This window comes from Oncorhynchus clarkii, chromosome 21 (genome assembly GCF_045791955.1).
Source record: "Oncorhynchus clarkii lewisi isolate Uvic-CL-2024 chromosome 21, UVic_Ocla_1.0, whole genome shotgun sequence".
Classification (NCBI taxonomy): Eukaryota; Metazoa; Chordata; class Actinopteri; order Salmoniformes; family Salmonidae; genus Oncorhynchus; species Oncorhynchus clarkii.
This window is the reverse complement of record NC_092167.1, coordinates 34,787,714-34,805,355: the sequence shown is the minus strand read 5'-3', so window position 1 is coordinate 34,805,355 and position 17,642 is coordinate 34,787,714. Positions and strand designations below refer to the sequence as shown.

General features: G+C 39.3%; 2 protein-coding genes across 2 annotated transcripts; both read left to right on the top strand.

Moving 5' to 3' along the window:
- Positions 1-2,597: 2,597 nt before the first annotated feature.
- LOC139378947 (uncharacterized) lies at positions 2,598-4,752 on the top strand. The gene is made up of 5 exons (XM_071121580.1): positions 2,598-2,960; positions 3,111-3,461; positions 3,994-4,110; positions 4,259-4,308; positions 4,469-4,752. Exons 1-5 carry the CDS (start codon positions 2,636-2,638, stop codon positions 4,598-4,600), a joined length of 975 nt encoding a protein of 324 aa, XP_070977681.1. The 5' UTR covers positions 2,598-2,635; the 3' UTR covers positions 4,601-4,752.
- Positions 4,753-8,198: 3,446 nt separating this feature from the next.
- LOC139378946 (uncharacterized) lies at positions 8,199-15,809 on the top strand. The gene is made up of 7 exons (XM_071121579.1): positions 8,199-8,233; positions 13,232-13,457; positions 13,617-13,979; positions 14,118-14,468; positions 14,667-14,798; positions 15,008-15,042; positions 15,387-15,809. The coding sequence occupies exons 2-7, from the start codon at positions 13,304-13,306 to the stop codon at positions 15,522-15,524; spliced, it is 1,173 nt and encodes a 390-aa protein (XP_070977680.1). The 5' UTR covers positions 8,199-8,233; positions 13,232-13,303; the 3' UTR covers positions 15,525-15,809.
- The last annotated feature ends 1,833 nt before the right edge of the window (positions 15,810-17,642 follow it).

Sequence of the window (17,642 nt, the reverse complement as noted above, 5' to 3'; positions counted from 1 at the left end):
TTTGTAGTTATATTAAATGTATTGAAATGTAAATCAGTAAATATCGCTGTAGTGTTTGAGTTGTACAACAGTGCTACTGTAGCCCTCTCCAACAAATTAGGTCACACATCTCAGTGGTTCAGGGTGTGGTTAGAGAGGGGGAGTTAGAAGTAAAAACACAACTGTTTAATGGTCGCAGAGGAGCAGTTGCATCTTTTGGCCTCTCTGAACTTAGATCTCTGTTGTGTGTGTCAGTGATTTGGTCATTTTTTTATAGGGTGACCCCGAGGGGCAAAGAACCCAACAGTAGACTATTGCATTATACTGATCACTTCTAAAGACAAATAAAGAGTTAAACCAAAATTGCCTTTATCATGATGTTATTCCCCCCTTAGTATTTCCTGTCTTGGCTTTGCACTAATCACAGCCCCCTATTCTGAGAAGCACCTTATAAGGAGAATATGATTGGGTCTGAAGTAGGAGGGGCCAGTGAGGGTATGCATAACTTCCTGTGGTGTGAGTGACAGGAAGTAGCAGCTCAGTGTAGAGTGAGACCTGCTGAGGTGAACATCACTGGCTCTCTCATAGACTAACACTGGGGGATGAAATGTCCCTTACGCTCTCTCAATGTCTCGCCAGATTTTCAGTCCACCTGCCAACAGATAGTATGGGGAAAATATTTGTGTGTAAGAGTAAATGCCTGGGTGAGGGGGGGGGGGGGGGGGGGGGGGGGGGGGGGGGGGCTCTTTACATACCTCTCTTCATCTGGATGGTAAACACCAGACCTGTCACAGCTGTTGAATGAAGAGGACCAAGGTGCAGCGTGGTGAGCGTACATATTATTTTTATTAGAAAAGATGCCAAACAAAAGAATAAACACTACCAAACAAACCGTGAAGCTAAAGGCTATGTGCCATAAACAAAGTCTACTTCCCACAAAGACAGGTGGGAAAAGGGCTACCTAAGTATGGTTCTCAATCAGAGACAACGATAGACAGCTGTCCCTGATTGAGAACCCTACCAGGCCAAAACATATAAATACAAATAATAGAACAGAATACCCACCCCAAATCACACACTGACCAAACCAAATAGAGACATAAAAAGGATCTCTAAGGTCAGGGCGTGACAAGACCCCTGCCGGTCAATTAGATTTACAATGTCAAGAATACAAACCACAAGCTAAAATCATTTTCCAAACCATAAACTATGTAGGGTTTCCTAAACTATGGGTCCTGAGTTATGAGAATACATCTACTGTATAATCACACTGTCTTCTTATTTTGAGTCGTTGGCGGTTGATTTGGGTTCCGGGAGGACGGTCAAGTTCTCATTTGGCTCTCGAACTGAAAAAGTTTAAGAGCCCTAAAGCATTCAACAAGAGGACAAAGTGCAGATAAAGATTGGCTGTCTCAATAGTTGTCAACTTTCCCTTCATGAAAAAAAATGAAAGTATTGGTAACAATCAAAGGTTTGAAATTAAGCCAACTATCAGAACTCAGGATAAGACCCAGATGCAGACAGCCAGAATCACAGATGTGTATTGACCCAAGCAGGGGGCAGGCAAAAGACAGGTCAAGGGCAGGCCGAGGTCCGCAATTCAGGTCAGAGTCGGGCAGGTACAGAACGGCAGGCAGGCTTGGGGTCAGGGCAGGCAGTATGGTCAGAACTGGGGAAACAGAAACTTGAGAAATCAGGAAGAGGGGAAAGAACACTGGTAAGACCTGACTAGACAAACTGTCAACAGACAGAGAACACAGGTATAAATGCACAGGGGATAATGGGGAAGATGGGTGACACCTGGAGGGGGGTGGGGACAAGCACAAAGACAGGGGAAACTAATCAGGGTGTGACACCAACAAATATATATTATATATTTATTATTACTATATTTATTATATAGTATTCAATGCTATTGCGGTTACAACTAATATGAGTATTTATTTGTGGAGGCTTGTGATTAAAATCAAGAGCCAGAAATGCATATTTTATGCAGTGGTGTGTATATTTACATTATGGATTACTTTACGCCTTAGGCTGGGCTGGGTTGGTAGTATTAGCAGCACTAAAGATCATTCACTGTTTCCTTTCCAAACATCAAAAGAGAAATCATTTCAGTAAATGTTTAATTTCTCTCAAAAAAGAAGCAGCTGTATCAAGCAAATATTTGATTGGCTTGATCCAGTAACTGACATTCTTTATGTTGTCTTCTTGAAAAAGTAATTCCTGAGAAGCTCAGACTATGGTAAGCCAGAGGACACACTTCTAAGATTTCAGTCAGCCAATAAACTCTCTCGTTTCAGTGTTCCCTCCTACTGCATGAAACGTACATGTAAAGTGCCATCCTATATTAGGTGCATATAAAGTGTCCCACTGTCAGACCCACACACGATACAGCGCAGAAGGGACTAATGTTACAATGATGAATAGAGAAGTATTTATGTTTTACATCAACTTGGGTAAGTGTAAGACATTTTAATTTAGTTCCTTATTTAATCATTTGTAGTATGTAGTTTGAATTTGATAAGTGAAGTGGACGTTCTCTCTGTAATGCTAGAAATGGTTTATCCATGTCTTTGTCTTTGATCCATTTTGTTTGTTTGCTTTGACAGTTTCTGCTTTTACCAAAACAAACGTAATCCAACCAATCCCTGTGATGGTTGCTGAGCTGGGAGGCACTGTGACTCTCACTTGCTTTTGTCCCAAATTGTCGGTGACCAGGTTTGATTGGTTCAAGCAGAGTTTTGGACAGGAACCCCTCCACATGGCATCATCTCTTTATGTTGGCCAAGAGAGTTATTATTCCAACAACTTTATCAAGGACTTTACTGAGACCGAACGTTTGGGTGTGAGGAGAGGAGACTACAGCTATAACTTGACCATATCCAAGACAGAGCCAGGGGACTCAGCTACATACTATTGTTTTACTTCAGCCATCTATGAGCAAACATTTGGAGAGGGAACTGTTTTAATTGTCCAAGGTAACTAAACATTTGCTTCTTCAATTTCAAAATGTGTGGTGCTGTATATTGGCATGATTGTACAACTGCTTCATCAAAGCTAGTGATGAATACATGGCTTTTCGTGTTTTTCACCCACTTAGTTTTACATTAGTTACTCACTCTCTTCAGACTCAGAGTCCAACATCATGTCTGTACTCCAGCAGCCTGTGTCTGAGTCAGTCCAACCAGGAGACTCTGTGACTCTGAACTGTACAATACACACTGAGACCTGTGCGGGAGAACACAGTGTCTATTGGTTCAGACATGGCTCAGGAGAATCCCGTCCAGGAATCATTTACACCCATGGAGACAGGAGTGAACAGTCTGAGAAGATCTCTGAGGCTGGGTCTCATACACAGAGATGTGTCTACAACCTCCCCAAGAGGAACCTCAGCCTCTCTGATGCTGGGACTTACTACTGTGCTGTGGCCTCATGTGGGGAGATTTTGTTCGGGAATGGGACCAAGCTGAACATTGACCGTATGTGATACTTCTGACATTCTGTTTTATAATAATCTATATAATCAAATTTCTTTAGATTGCAGGTAAGGAAACATTCGGATACTTTTGTTTTTCTATATCATTCAGATATCTTTGTATTTCTACATCATTCAGATATCTTTGTATTTCTACATCATCCAGATATCTTTGTATTTCTATATCATTCAGATATCTTTGTATTTCTACATCATTCAGATATCTTTGCTTTTCTATATCATTCAGATATCTTTGTATTTCTACATCATTCAGATATCTTTGCTTTTCTATATCATTCAGATATCTTTGTATTTCTACATCATTCAGATATCTTTGCTTTTCTATATCATTCAGATATCTTTGTTTTTCTATATCCTTCAGATATCTTTGTTTTTCCTATATCATTCAGATATCTTTGTATATGAGAGAATAAAATATGACTCCGATCAGGCCGAGTCTTGTTGGTGTCTCTAACATTGTCATAGCTTTATCCCTCAGTGTCTCAGTGTCTCCATCCCTATTTGATATTTCACAGATGGTTGTAAGGAGGACCATCTTCTGTTCATGTATTGCCTTGGCGTAGCGTTGGGTCTGTGTGTCCTCCTCATCATTGTCCTTACTTGTGTTTTGTACAAGATGAGCAAGTGCATAGGTAAGCGACAGTATTGTGCAAGATCCAGTATGCTTATCAATTGTTGGTACAGTTACATTAGTTTAAATGTTTTGGTCAAAATTGGTCATGAACGCTCTTCATTGTATTATGATAAAGATTATATTGATTATTTGTGTTTGATTAAAAGGAACCCAACTTCAGCCAAGTACTCCTGCAGTCCCCAGTCATGATAACCAGGTAACCTGATCTAACACTTGTTTAGTTGTTGCTGAAACAATGTATTTTTCCTTCAATCAAAATATGAAAATATACATTTTATTAGAGGATTGTTTCACTATTCCACAATATTTAGTATAATACCAAATATTTAGATTTTAATATTTGTTATTCCTCTCAGGATCAAGAGCCTGTTACTCTCCATTACGCCGCTCTGAACGTCGTCCACAAGAAACCAAAGTCCGGGAGACAGAGGAGCGCCATGGAGACAGACACTGTGTACTCTGGTGTGAGACGCCAAAACATGGACTGAAATGTCAACTTGTCCTCTTTAATAACTTGCATTGATTCTGTGTTTTCTACACTGTATGTTTGACTGTGGCTTTTTCATTGTAAGTTACAATTTCTTACATTGATACTGTTGTTCCATTTTGATCAAATAAAACATTCAACTGCTTTCATAAAGAGGAATTGTTTGATTAGCATTCATATTTTTGTCATTACATTTCTACAACACTTTCACCCACAGATTCAGTGTGCAACAACCATATCAAGCCGATGCTCAATGTAAAACATAAGGTTGGTTGCATAATAACTGTAAATATCTATTTCTGGTGTTTGAACCTCTCAAACTGTCTTCTTTTAGCTGTATCCTGTATCACAGATCTCTGTGGTGTTCTGACTGCCCTGAATAGATGTTCCACTCACTCACGTAAACTCAACTCTAACCCCCAGCAATGACCATCAGTCCTCACCACACTCTCTTTTCACACACCATCAACATCCATGTCACTAAGAGCCCAACTCTCTCTCCCTCCATAAGAACAGGCTGAACTAAAAATTGACTTCTTAGCTAAATATACCCTGAACAGAATTGATATGGTTAAGAGACTAATTTCAAATTTGACAATATTCACTTTGTAACAGAAGTTTTCACAAACCATGGACAAAATGTGAATTGATATAAGTGCACCTTGCAGAACTGCAATCCGTTTATTTTTCAACAGGGAGCAGCAGTGAACGTGGAAGTCCCCATAACTGCCTCAACAGTAGAGTTGGCAGCAACTTGTAGTTGTCAAAATGTCCACTAATTGGATGAAGTATCATTTACAACTTCACTTTCTGTGATAGTTCATGTGTGTAGCCGGAATAGCAGTCAAACAAATGCCAAAAAAGACAGTGTGTGGCTAAGAAGAATCTATATCAAGATAATATAGTTATTAAATGCTTATTACACATTTCTAACATGTTAGAAATAATTTCCAGCATCTTTAAATAGCAGCCACCAAACAGTCCAAACAGTCATCATCCCTGGATCATGACTACTAACCTCAACATAGTTATAATAAAGTGTAGCTTAGTAACAAGGAGCAACAATCACTCAAAATGAAACAGGCAGTAGAGAACTGTATTATGAAGACAATGACTAATTTGTTTGACTGTGTAGATTTGTAATTGAGTTCAAGGGAGTCCTTGCATAAGTAAGGCACACAACCTATTGTTTTAAAGTCATATCTCCAATGAAATGTCTTGACCTTGTTTTAGACGAGTTGATAGCACGACACACACATCCCCCCCACACAGCTAACAAGTTCACAGGTACTTGAGGTCTACTCTAAGTACGAGGCTATATCTATTCTTTGGTCAGGCCTGTTGGCCTTGTACACACAGGACCTGCTCTCTGTGTCTCTGTGGTTTTCAGCAGGATGTCTATTCTGGTGTCAGTCAGTTGTTTTCACATTTGCTATTGTTTTTCATGTTTCTACGGACAGCTTGCAGTCACAGCAAACCAGTTCTTTGTAAACTTACTCGGACATAAATTGTTATCTGAAATCAGTTACAAACCACAAAGAACTGCTAATGATCTCTCCAAGTTAAGCATCTCATGTCATAATACGGAACCGTCTATACTATATATATCTGCTCAGGGGGAGGGGCCATTTTAGGATGATGTCATGGGAGAACTAGTACGTTCTCAATCAGACAAGTGCAGGGTTCTACTGCAGGGTTCTCTGTAAGGAGACCAATAGAGGCGGATCCTCCTTCTGATAGATTGCCTCCTATAAGAACCACACTAAGCAGACAGTGATACAGAGTGGATAAAGTGTGTCATGTGAATTGGTTATATTACAAGACATGTTCAATATATAACAGTCCAATCAGTGATGCACACTCAGGTATTACAATTCAGATAATGCATGTTTCTATGAATGATAGGGAATGAGACTGACAGACAATTGAATTGTTTTATTCTGCAGGTGTTTATCACCTGCTATATTGTAATTATTTCGCCACTATGGCCAATTTATTGCCTTACCTCCCTTATCCTACCTCATTTGCTCACACTGTATATAGACATTTTCTATTGTATTATTGACTGAATGCTTGTTTATTACATGTGTAACTCTGTGTTGTTGTTTGTGTCGCACTGCTTTGCTTTATCTTGGCCAGGTCGCAGTTGTAAATGACAACTTGTTCTCAACTAGTATACCTGGTTAAATAAAGATGAAATAAATTATCACATATACACTCTCACTGCTCTACCCCTGTTCACTCTTATACATTTACATGTTAGTAATTTAGAAGACGCTCTTATGCAGAGCAACTTATTGGAGAAAGTAGGGTTAAGCGCCTTGCTCTAGGTCACATCCACAGATGTTTCACTTTGTCGGCTCAGCGATTCGAACCTGCGACCTTTTAGTTACTGGCTCATTGCTTTTAACCACTAGACAAGACACGTTCAACATATTACAGCCCTCCTATGGGTCATCTGGAGTACTGTAACTGTTGATAATAATAATAGTTTTCTTTCAAATACTTTAGGCACACTTGGTTTTGCTTGCCTTCTGCAATGGAGGCAAGATAAATCCAGTGTAACTAAAGTAAGATTGAGAAAACAAAGCCTACTATTTTGACCCAAGGCTGTCCAGAGAGGTGAGAAAACAAAGCCTACTATTTTGACCCAGGGCTGTCCAGAGAGGTGAGAAAACAAAGCCTACTATTTTGACCCAGGGCTGTCCAGAGAGGTGAGAAAACAAAGCCTACTATTTTGACCCTGGGCTGTCCAGAGAGGTGAGAAAACCACAAACCACCAGACGAGTAAAACCTTAATTTACTTGCATTCTACAGCTTCCTGTGTCTGAGTCCAGCCAGTAGACTGTGTGACTCTGTATGGTGCAATAGACCACAAGACCATGGTCATCTGAATGAGAAGTCAACAAAGAAGATTGGGTCCAGTTCAACCAATCACCCACTAGCCCTTTGTTGTACACTTGGGTAGACTTTTTCCACTCAATATTTTATATTCAAAGATGGTGTCACTGTTTACAATATTTCTAATTCTCAAACAAATCGGTAAGTTATCTAACTTTACCAAGGACTTCACTGGGACTAAATGTCTGAGTGTGAAGAGAGGAGTTGACAGCTTTAACCTGACCATCTCTAAGACACAGTTAGGGGACTGAGCTACATACTAATGTGTTGCTATTGAAGTGGGCAAAGTCACATTTGGAGGAGCTGTTTTGATTGACAAAGGTAACCTAACTTACTTCTTTATTTTAGATTTAAACTTTGTATCCATGAAATTCTAAATATACATTACAAATTGTCAATAGATACATCTAGCAGGACAAAACCATTTACACACCATAATCTTAATTTTCACTCTTTTCAGATTCCAACAGCATGTCTGTGGTACAGCAGCCTGTGTCTGAGTCAGTCCAGCCAGGGAACTCTGTGACTTTGAACTGTACAATACACACTGAGACCGGTGCAGGAGAACACAGTGTCTATTGGTTCAGACATGGATCAGGAGAATCCCGTCCTGGAGTCATTTACAGAATATCCCCACTAGGAACCTTCGCCTCTCTGATGCTTGGATTTGCTACTGTGCTGTGGCCTCTTGGGGAGGTACTGTTTGGGAATGGGACCAAGCGGGACATTGAAGGTAGGTGATATGGCTTGCTTCTTTGTATATATTTTACAAATCTACTGTGTAGAATATACATTTACTTGCTATTCTGAGCGTCCTCTATCAATATTTGAATGTCCACAGGCCACAGGCCACAGGGCAGACCCTCTTCTCTTGGTGTACTGCCTGGATGTAGGATTGGCTATCTTGTTAACTTCTCTGGGATATGTGGGACGCTAGCGTCAGGGAGCCAAATTCAAAACAACAGAAATCTCATAATTACAATTCCTCAAACATACCAGTATTATACACCATTTTAAAGCTAAACTTCTCGTTAATCCAGCCACAGTGTCTGATTTCAAAAAGGGTTTGCGGCGAAAGCACACCTTGCGATTATGTTAGGTCAACACCTAGCGATAGAAAAACATACGTACAGCCATTTTCCACAGAAGGAGAGGTGTCACAAAAGACAGAAATAGCGTTAAAATTAATCACTAACCATTGATGATCTTCACCGGATGGCACTCCCAGGACTCCACGTTAGACAATAAATGTGTGTTTTGTTCGATAAAGTTCATCTTTATGTCCAAAAAAATCATTTGAAATTGGTGTGTTATATTCAGAAATCAAACAAACATCTAATAAAAGTGCAGAGAGCCACATCAAATTACAGGAATACTCATCATAAACATTGATAAAAGATACAAGTGTTAACTTCTTGCTCCTACTTGAGATGCAGATGTCTCAAGTAGACACCTGGAAATGCAAATGCGCTACGCTAAATGCTAAATGTACTCGTTAAAACTCAAACGTTCATCAAAATGCACATGCAGGGTATTGAAATAAAGCTACACTCGTTGTGAACCTAGCCAACAAGTCAGATTTTTAAAATGCTTTTCGGCGAAAGCATGAGAAGCTATTATCTGATAGCATGCAACACCTCAAAATGCCTGAATGCGACGTAAACAAAGATTTAGCTTATCCGGCGCTACACAAAACGCAGAAATAAAATATAAAACATTCATTACCTTTGACGAGCTTCTTTCTTGGCACTCCTATATGCCCCATAAACATCACTATTGGGTCTTTTTTTCGTTTAAATCGGTCCATATATACCCAAAATAGCTTTCTATGGAAGCTGTGTCATTCAGAAAAAAACATTGTTTTTAAACGCTGCGTCATTTTTTTTAATTAAAAAAGTCGACGATAAACTTTCACAAAACACTTCGAAATACTTTTGTAATCCAACTTTAGGTATTAGTAAACGTTTATAATCTATCAAAATGATTACAGGGCGATGTGTATTCAATAGCTCCTCGTCTTCAAATCAATGGCTGCCAATGTGCACATTCAAAACATCCTGGTGGAGACCGGAAGAAATTGAATCCAGTTAGTTGGATTTACCAAGAAAAAACTCCCTGGAAAATGACGACAATGGCGACATCGTGTGGAATCTGTAGGAATTGCATGCAGATCCATAATTAATTTTGTGCCCTTTTAACCAGCCATGAAAGTAACGCATGGAAATTATTTTTAGCTTTCAGAGAGCAGTTTTTCTTGCGTTTTTCGATGAAACACACGATCTGTTATAGTCACAGCTGATTTAACCAGTTTTAGAAACTTCAGAGTGTTTTCTATCCACACATACTAATCATATGCATATACTATATTCCTGGCATGAGTAGCAGGACGCTGAAAAGTTGCGCGATTTTTAACAGAATGTTCGAAAAAGGAAGGGGTAGACTTAAGAGGTTTTAAACACACAATTAAAGATACACTTCTCCTTAATGCAACCGCTGTGTCAGATTGCAAAAAGGCTTTACGGCGAAAGCACACCTTGTGATTATGTTAGGTCCGCACCTAGCCACAGAAAAACATACAGCCATTTTCCAAAGAAGGAGAGGTGTCACAAAACTCAGAAATAGCGTTATAAATATTCACTTACCTTTGATGATCTTCATCAGAATGCACTCCCAGGAATCCCAGTTCCACAATAAATGTTTGTTTTGTTCGATAAAGTCCATAATTTATGTCCAAATACCTCCTTTTTGTTCGCACATTTAGCCCAGTAATCCAAATTCACATTGCGCGAGCACTTAGTTCAGACAAAAAGTCCAAAAAGTTATATTACAGTTCTTAGAAACATGTCAAACGATGTACAGAATCAATCTTTAGGATGTTTTTAACATAAATCTTCATTACCATAACGCAACGTTAATGTTTCTAACCCTTTTGGACAATTGCTTTGTCTTTGTGTAACAGTAGCTAGCTAGCGTAGCATTTAGCGTTAGCATTAGCGTTAGCATTAGCGTTAGGACCTATCACAAAAACAAGCCTTCAAATAAAATAACTTACCTTTGGCCGAGCGCATGATAGCAGATGCTCCGTTTTTCTCATGGCACATTCTGCCCTCAAAACGCGAACCCCTTAACTCAAACAGCTCAAACGTGGTTTAGAATCAATCGCTCTCTTCAATGATATATCCTTCAAGCCTGGTTTCTCCTTGCTCTCAAATGAAGCACCTGGCTTTAGCCCAATGCAAACAAAGTTCTAAATACTGTTGACATCTACAATGCTGCTAACACTTTGAAGCCTTTCCTTGCGCAATCACAGCCATATAGTGCAATATGACCCCATAGACACTGTATATTGGATAGGAAATCACTTTAAAAAAACTACAAACCTCAGATTTCCTACTTCCTGGTTGGATATTTTCTCATGTTTTTGCCTGTCATATGAGTTCTGTTTTACTCACAGACATAATTCAAACAGTTTTAGAAACGTTTAAAAAAACTACAAACCTCAGATTTCCTACTTCCTGGTTGGAAGTGTTCATATGAACTCACAGACATAATTCAAACAGTTTTAGAAAGTGTTTTGAATCCAAATCTAATCTAACTAATTATATGCATATTCTAGCTTCTGGGCCTGAGTAGCAGGCAGTTTACTGTGGGCACCTTATTCATCCAAGCTACTCAATACTGCCCCCCAGTCCCAAAGAAGTTAATCCTGATCATTGTCCCCAGAGAAAGTGTCTGCAGTGCAGAGGTAAGTGACAAACTTTTAGAAGTTGCTCTTCTTTAACATTACCGTCTACAGATGTATCTGCATGGGAAGAAGGAGTTGCATCTTTATCTTTGAGGTGTTTCTTTTCAGGATCCGTCTCTCTGACACCATGTCCAGCAGTCTCCTCTACAGATGCGGGGGTAAGTAGAATTCCTTACATTTTGTATTACCATAGAAATATGTATGGAAATGTTTATGTTAAATAATAACACATGGTATTATTTCCCCCTCCCACCTTTATAATTGTTTCTCACATGACCCAGATGGAGACAGTCTCCATTACGTAGCTCTGAATCTGAGCAACAAGAATAACAGGTCTAGAAGACAGAGAGGTCACATGGAGACAGTGGTGAATGCTGGGATCAGACAGTAGAACTGGATGAATGAAACAGTCCAATGAATTCTCTTTTTATCAACTCCCACTTTGTTAACATTATTATCTGTATTACTGTAACACATAATTACTGTAGCTAATTGAATTAGGTGCATTGCTTCTCTGCCAAACTCATTTTAAATAGACTTGCTTGTGACAAGATGAATAAAGCATTTAACAACAGTCAAGACAAAGGAAGTTGAATGTATTTGTTTAGACCAAACTCAGGATCTTTAAAGGTGCAATATGCAGAAATCACTACGCCATTTCCTGGTTGCTAAAATTCTAATAGTTCACCTAATTTCAGTTTATGTGACAAAGCCATCAATGCATGTGTAGAGAATCATTGTACCATCTAAACTCCTTTGAAATATATTTTCAATAACCCCAAATATTGTATTTTCAGCTGTTTAAAGCTGGTGTACAAAACCAATGAAAAATACGCAAAAACTAAACTTAAGAACGGGAAGCTTAGAAATAGAGACCATAGAACAGATCTACCACTTCTTAGACTTGCTTTCAATGAGAATGAGAATTAAATATCTATAACCTACATTTCTATGTGAATTTGGCCAGTTCACACAAAAAGTTACACATTGTTGCTTTCAGAGCAGGAAGCATAGATATAGCGCACTTATAACAGATCTACCGCTTCTTAATTTTTGCTGTCAATGAGAATGACAGATATATAACTCACATTTCTATGTGATTTTGGTAAGTTTGCTTAAAAGTTATGTATTACAGCTTTAATTTGAAGTGTTAAACCGTTCTCATGCCACTAACATGCCCTCAAACAAACAGCAACATATTTACAGTTACTCTGCGGTCTTGAATGAACACAAGATGAGGATGTATCTACACTTTGTTAGAGCCTGCTGGCATTGTACACAGGACCCTCTGCTCTCTTTCCTTCTTTCTGCTCTGCTCTGCTCTGCTCTGCTCTGCTCTTCTCTCTCTCTCTCTCTCTCTCTCTCTCTTGCTCTCTCTCTCTCTCGCTCTCTCTCTCTCTGTGGTTTTCAGCCGGATGTCTCAGAACTCTTAGCTATCTCATACCATAGGCTATACTACTTGCTCTTCAAGTTGACCATTGTAACAACATTAAACCAACTCTTTTGATGAGGCAGCTAACCTAAACATAGTTGACTAAAATCTGTGAAAAACACAATGAGCTATTTATTAGGTCATTTCACCTAGATCTGTAGTTCTTAGTCAAACACAACACAGTTTTAACAGTGAAGTATTACCATCACCTATAGGCCTAGAGGAATCTGCCTCCTCAATAACAAAATCATGGAAAGGGATTCTATTCATCCAATCCAATTGAGTGTAAGTTCTGAAATGTTGATTTTTTTTCAATAGATGTTTTTTTGTGTGAGGTGAAGTGACTGTGTGGTGGCAGAAGCCCTAGTGGATGACAGTGTCATTGTATGCATGTTCCCAAAAAGGTCACAACTATCAGTCTCTTGACGTAGACAACAGGAGATGTAGTGGTAAAGAATAAGGAATGCCAAACTTGAATGATTATAACTACATTTGTACTAAATATTTAAGGATAAGAATATACCTATAATAAAATATGTGTGTGTCTGATTCAGTCCAGCCTGGATACTCTGTGACTCTGTACAATGTGAAGAAGATTTACGCAACGGAATAAGGCGTCAACAAAAATGATGGGTCCAGTTCGACCAATCACCTGCAACTCCATTGTTGAAGTGTTGTCTACATTGGTGGACTTTTTCCACTCAAGACAAGTTGTGAAGAGGATGACAACTTCAAATAGGATCACACTGTGTCTGATATTTCCACTTCTTGTAGAGATGGGTAAGACCAACGTTTATATTTCTCTGCTTTTGAGATGTTCGCCCTTGATTTGGATGCATGAGATATCAAATGCAATACTTTACAGACACTTTGAATATTCTAAGTTGTATTTGGGGTAAGTAACGGCAAATATACTGTATTGTTCATGTTCTTTATTAGATGTGGTAGCTGGTACTGAATCCTCATCCATACTTCAGGACAGTGGTCTCATATCAGCCAAAGTTGGAGACGCAGTGATTGTGCACTGCTTCTATAAAGGCCACATGGACATGCATTTCTCCTGGTACAAGCAACCCTTTGGAGATAAGCTTCAACTCTGCTCAACTGTCTTTAAGTTTGACAGGAACGCAACCTTTTACCATGAGTTTAAGGATAACCCTCGATTCTCAGTGGAAAACGGCCAAGAAAAGAATCACCTAAGGATCTCAGACATGCAGCTCTCTGATTCAGGCACATACTACTGTGGAAGCTCTTATGGCAACAAGGTGGAGTTTGGAGAAGGAGCCATTCTCATAGTAAAAGGTATGTTTTTGTAAACCTAAATGTGCATATATGCAGTGTAAATATGAGGTATTATCTTATTCAGATGAGATGTTGAGTTTGAACACTTTCTACAGTAATACTCCAGAGATTCAATGGGTTTATTGAACTTCTTGTCAGGCTCAGGGTCCAGAAACATGACTGTGCTCCAGCAGCCTGTGTCTGAGTCAGTCCTGCCAGGAGACTCTGTGGCTCTGAACTGTACAATACACACTGAGACCTGTGTAGGAGAACACAGTGTCTATTGGTTCAGACATGGCTCAGGAGAATCCCGTCCAGGAATCATTTACACCCATGGAGACAGGAGTGATCAGTGTGAGAAGATCTCTGAGGCTGGGTCTCCTACACAGAGCTGTGTCTTCAACCTCCCCAAGAGGAACCTCAGCCTCTCTGATGCTGGGACTTACTACTGTGCTGTGGCCTCATGTGGGGAGATACTGTTTGGGAATGGGACCAAACTGGACATTCAAGGTAAATCCCATTTAATCTGTAAATATCCCCAACAACACTGTATATTCATGCAAACAGCCTACCTCCAAATGATCCCATACATTTGTCTCAACAAGCTATACAATATCACCATCAGCTTTTGATGCCATACTTTACTGTTTGATGATCTTACTAAGTGCTCATGAATACAATATGAATTCTCTGATACCCTTTCCACAGTTCCAGAGCATCATCCTCCATTTGATCTGAGTCCTACTGTTCTGTCATTGGTCGTCTCCAACATCGTTCTGGGGATAGTGACCCTTTTACTTGTCTGGGCGCTGTGCAAGACTCTGAACAGAGATAGCAGAGGTATTACTTTATATCTAATGTATACAATATATCTAATGATATAGCTGATGTATCTAATGTTTCATGCATATCTATGCAATGTACATTCTGTAAAGATCAATTAAATGTCCATCATATAAGCACTGTTAATTAACTACATGAGGTTAAAAAGAGATGGGATTGTCATAAAAAATAATAGCTGGCCTTCCTCTATTTCAATCTCTTTGAAGGGAGGACTGATGTCCCAACATCCCAGGGCAATCAGGTAACTTTGTCAACATTTATAAATATATTAGGTTTTTAGTTTTTACAAGAAACTGCCATTTAACTTTCATTACTGCTAGAAGTCAGCTTATTTGTACTTTTTATGTTAAGTATTCTTGGAAGTAGTTGGTCACTGTACTAGATGTAGCCTACTTATTTTTGTTCATTTTTTCATGGAACTTCTGTCTGTCTCTGTTCCACTGACTGTCTGGTCATTGTAGTGGGTGTACAGTCTGAACAGTCATGTCTTTTGTAGAGTGTTTTCTTCCACAGGAGAATAGAAACATTATATAGTAGATCATGCTGTCATCATAATGTATTTTCTCATGGCTCCACCCCCCTCAGAATCAAGACAGTGACATGTTGAACTATGCAGCTGTCAGTTTCACCCCCAAGAAGAAGTCCTCCTCTAGAACAGCGAGAAAGAAGACCAGCAGAGAGGATGCAGTGTACTCTGATGTCAGATACCTTCAGCAGCAGTGAAATATATCACCACTGTCACAAAGACTACAAGAAGAACCATTTTACTATTTGTAGCATAATTGAACTGCTTTTAGTAACAAAAAATTTGTATGGATTTTTCAATGTAACAAAGAAACTGTTATTTTAACATGGTCTGTATGCTGGATGTATATAATGATCCTGTAATGATCATAAAATAGCCATAACCTTTTACAGCTTTTTCTGTAAGAAATAATCTGATAGAGAATCCCATTTTTGCTGTATGACTGTGTGTTTTTAACATAATAAACCATTCATTTATACACTCCGTTCATCTCTATTCTCTGTCTACAGAACATCTCTGCCACCACATATACAAATATACAAAATGATTAAAGGAATAGCAGTTTAGCTGAATATGTGTCAGGCTCCATCACAACATTAGAAATGGAGGAACACCAACACACATCCATTTCTTATCACAGAATAACTGCTTTTTTATTTAACTGTTATTTAACCAAGTTTAGAGTTGCTGAGATACAAATACATTTTTCAGGAGAGACCATGAGAATCACTCTGACTCCACATACCGGACACAGATATACATGTATATGATTTACAATAAATGCTCTCTTTGTAAGAAGTGCAGTGTGGGTTTACACACCTACCAGGCAGTAGTGGTGTGTGGGTACAATCACCGGGAAAGCCAAGCCATATTACAACCTACGTGTTGTGATAATTGCGTTGTTTTCTCTATAGCCTGTTAATTCATATGCTTTGCGACTGTGATATATAGGCCTAAAGGCCGAGATAATAAGAAGACACAGTGGCAGTGTAAAGTCAACCTCACCTTTGTTTAATCACAAAACCCCATAGCAGCCTCTGTCCAGTGAAGTCCACAAAGAATATTGAATGTTCAGTAACAGACAGTTACATGACCTACAGTACGCTCAAGCAAGTTAATGTTTCTGACACTTAATGACCACTAAACAGCTATTGATTTAGATCCACGGAGAGTTACCGCAAGAGAACAGGAGCTGCCTTCACTATTCCAGTACCATTTCAACATGATCAAACCACCTCTGCTTAGTCTAATACAGTTGGAACTAAAAGATACCAAAAACTGTTGTGTCCAATCAACGTAAGCTACATTAAATATGATGTGGCTGTCCGTGGTTCTGATTTCTGTGTGCGTGTGTGTGTGTGAGTGCGCATTCGTGCAAGTACAAAAACAAGTTTGCTAACCTTGTAAAGAAACGCCTATGCCATCCTCCTCTCTTTCATGTTGATGAAACAGACTATCACTCTGTCATACACGCTGTAATTTTTTGTTGTCCTACTGAATGTTACCTGGCTAAATGCTTGCTCGTTAGCCAAACTTCCATTCATGGGCAAAGTTAGCTAGTTGACATTAGCCTTCTACATCTAGCTACATATTGAACTTCCATCCTCTCAAGCAAGGGGCATAACAATGTATGAATTAATGGTAGGATTAGAATCACCGTTATAATTATTGGCTAGTATGGAGAAGTAAGTAAAACCACAAGTCCAAATCCCTATCTCCATCCATGGCTAATTTCGGAAAGGGACAATTTTAGCTAGCTGGCTAGCTAGCAACCGGAGGACAACAACACATCAAGACACAACAATCAATGACATATACTCTCAATGGGATTTGATAAAAGTGACGACAAATCCAAGCTGGCTTCAGCCAGGCTTCCCCAAAAATGGACTATTAAAATGTATCTTTCGTCTCTTTGTGTTGCATCCTTTTCCTTCAATTCGCAAGAGGCTAAATGTACCTCACAGGACAAAGCATCCAAGCGAACGAAACAGTGCCCCTCTGTGTCTGTACGGCCTTCCTTGGCATCCATGAATACATACCACTGCTACCAGGAAGGGTGTGATTTAATGTATCCCCACCAATCAGAGAAAAAAGGTTCCTTTCTCTGTAACTGTAAGGCAAGAAGCCTACTGATCACAGTACTGCACCAGTCCATTTGGTTCAGGGCAGGCGAGAGTAACCACTCAGGATGGACTACAAGACGACCCCACTATTCATCTGTATGGTGATTCTGCATCTCACTAAGTACTGTATGTGCATATCTCCTCTGTTTCAGTAGCTATTTACTGTAAGATAACTGACGTTGTCCTCTACCC

Bases quoted from the DNA above. Each gene is read 5' to 3' on its own strand.
- LOC139378947 (XM_071121580.1), top strand. From the start codon at position 2,636: ATGGTTGCTGAGCTGGGAGGCACTGTGACTCTCACTTGCTTTTGTCCC. The intron at 2,961-3,110 runs GTAACTAAACAT...CACTCTCTTCAG, and splicing joins AACTGTTTTAATTGTCCAAG to ACTCAGAGTCCAACATCATG. The intron at 4,111-4,258 runs GTAAGCGACAGT...TTTGATTAAAAG, and splicing joins CAAGATGAGCAAGTGCATAG to GAACCCAACTTCAGCCAAGT.
- LOC139378946 (XM_071121579.1), top strand. From the start codon at position 13,304: ATGATGGGTCCAGTTCGACCAATCACCTGCAACTCCATTGTTGAAGTG. The intron at 14,799-15,007 runs GTATTACTTTAT...ATCTCTTTGAAG, and splicing joins TCTGAACAGAGATAGCAGAG to GGAGGACTGATGTCCCAACA. The intron at 15,043-15,386 runs GTAACTTTGTCA...CACCCCCCTCAG, and splicing joins CAACATCCCAGGGCAATCAG to AATCAAGACAGTGACATGTT.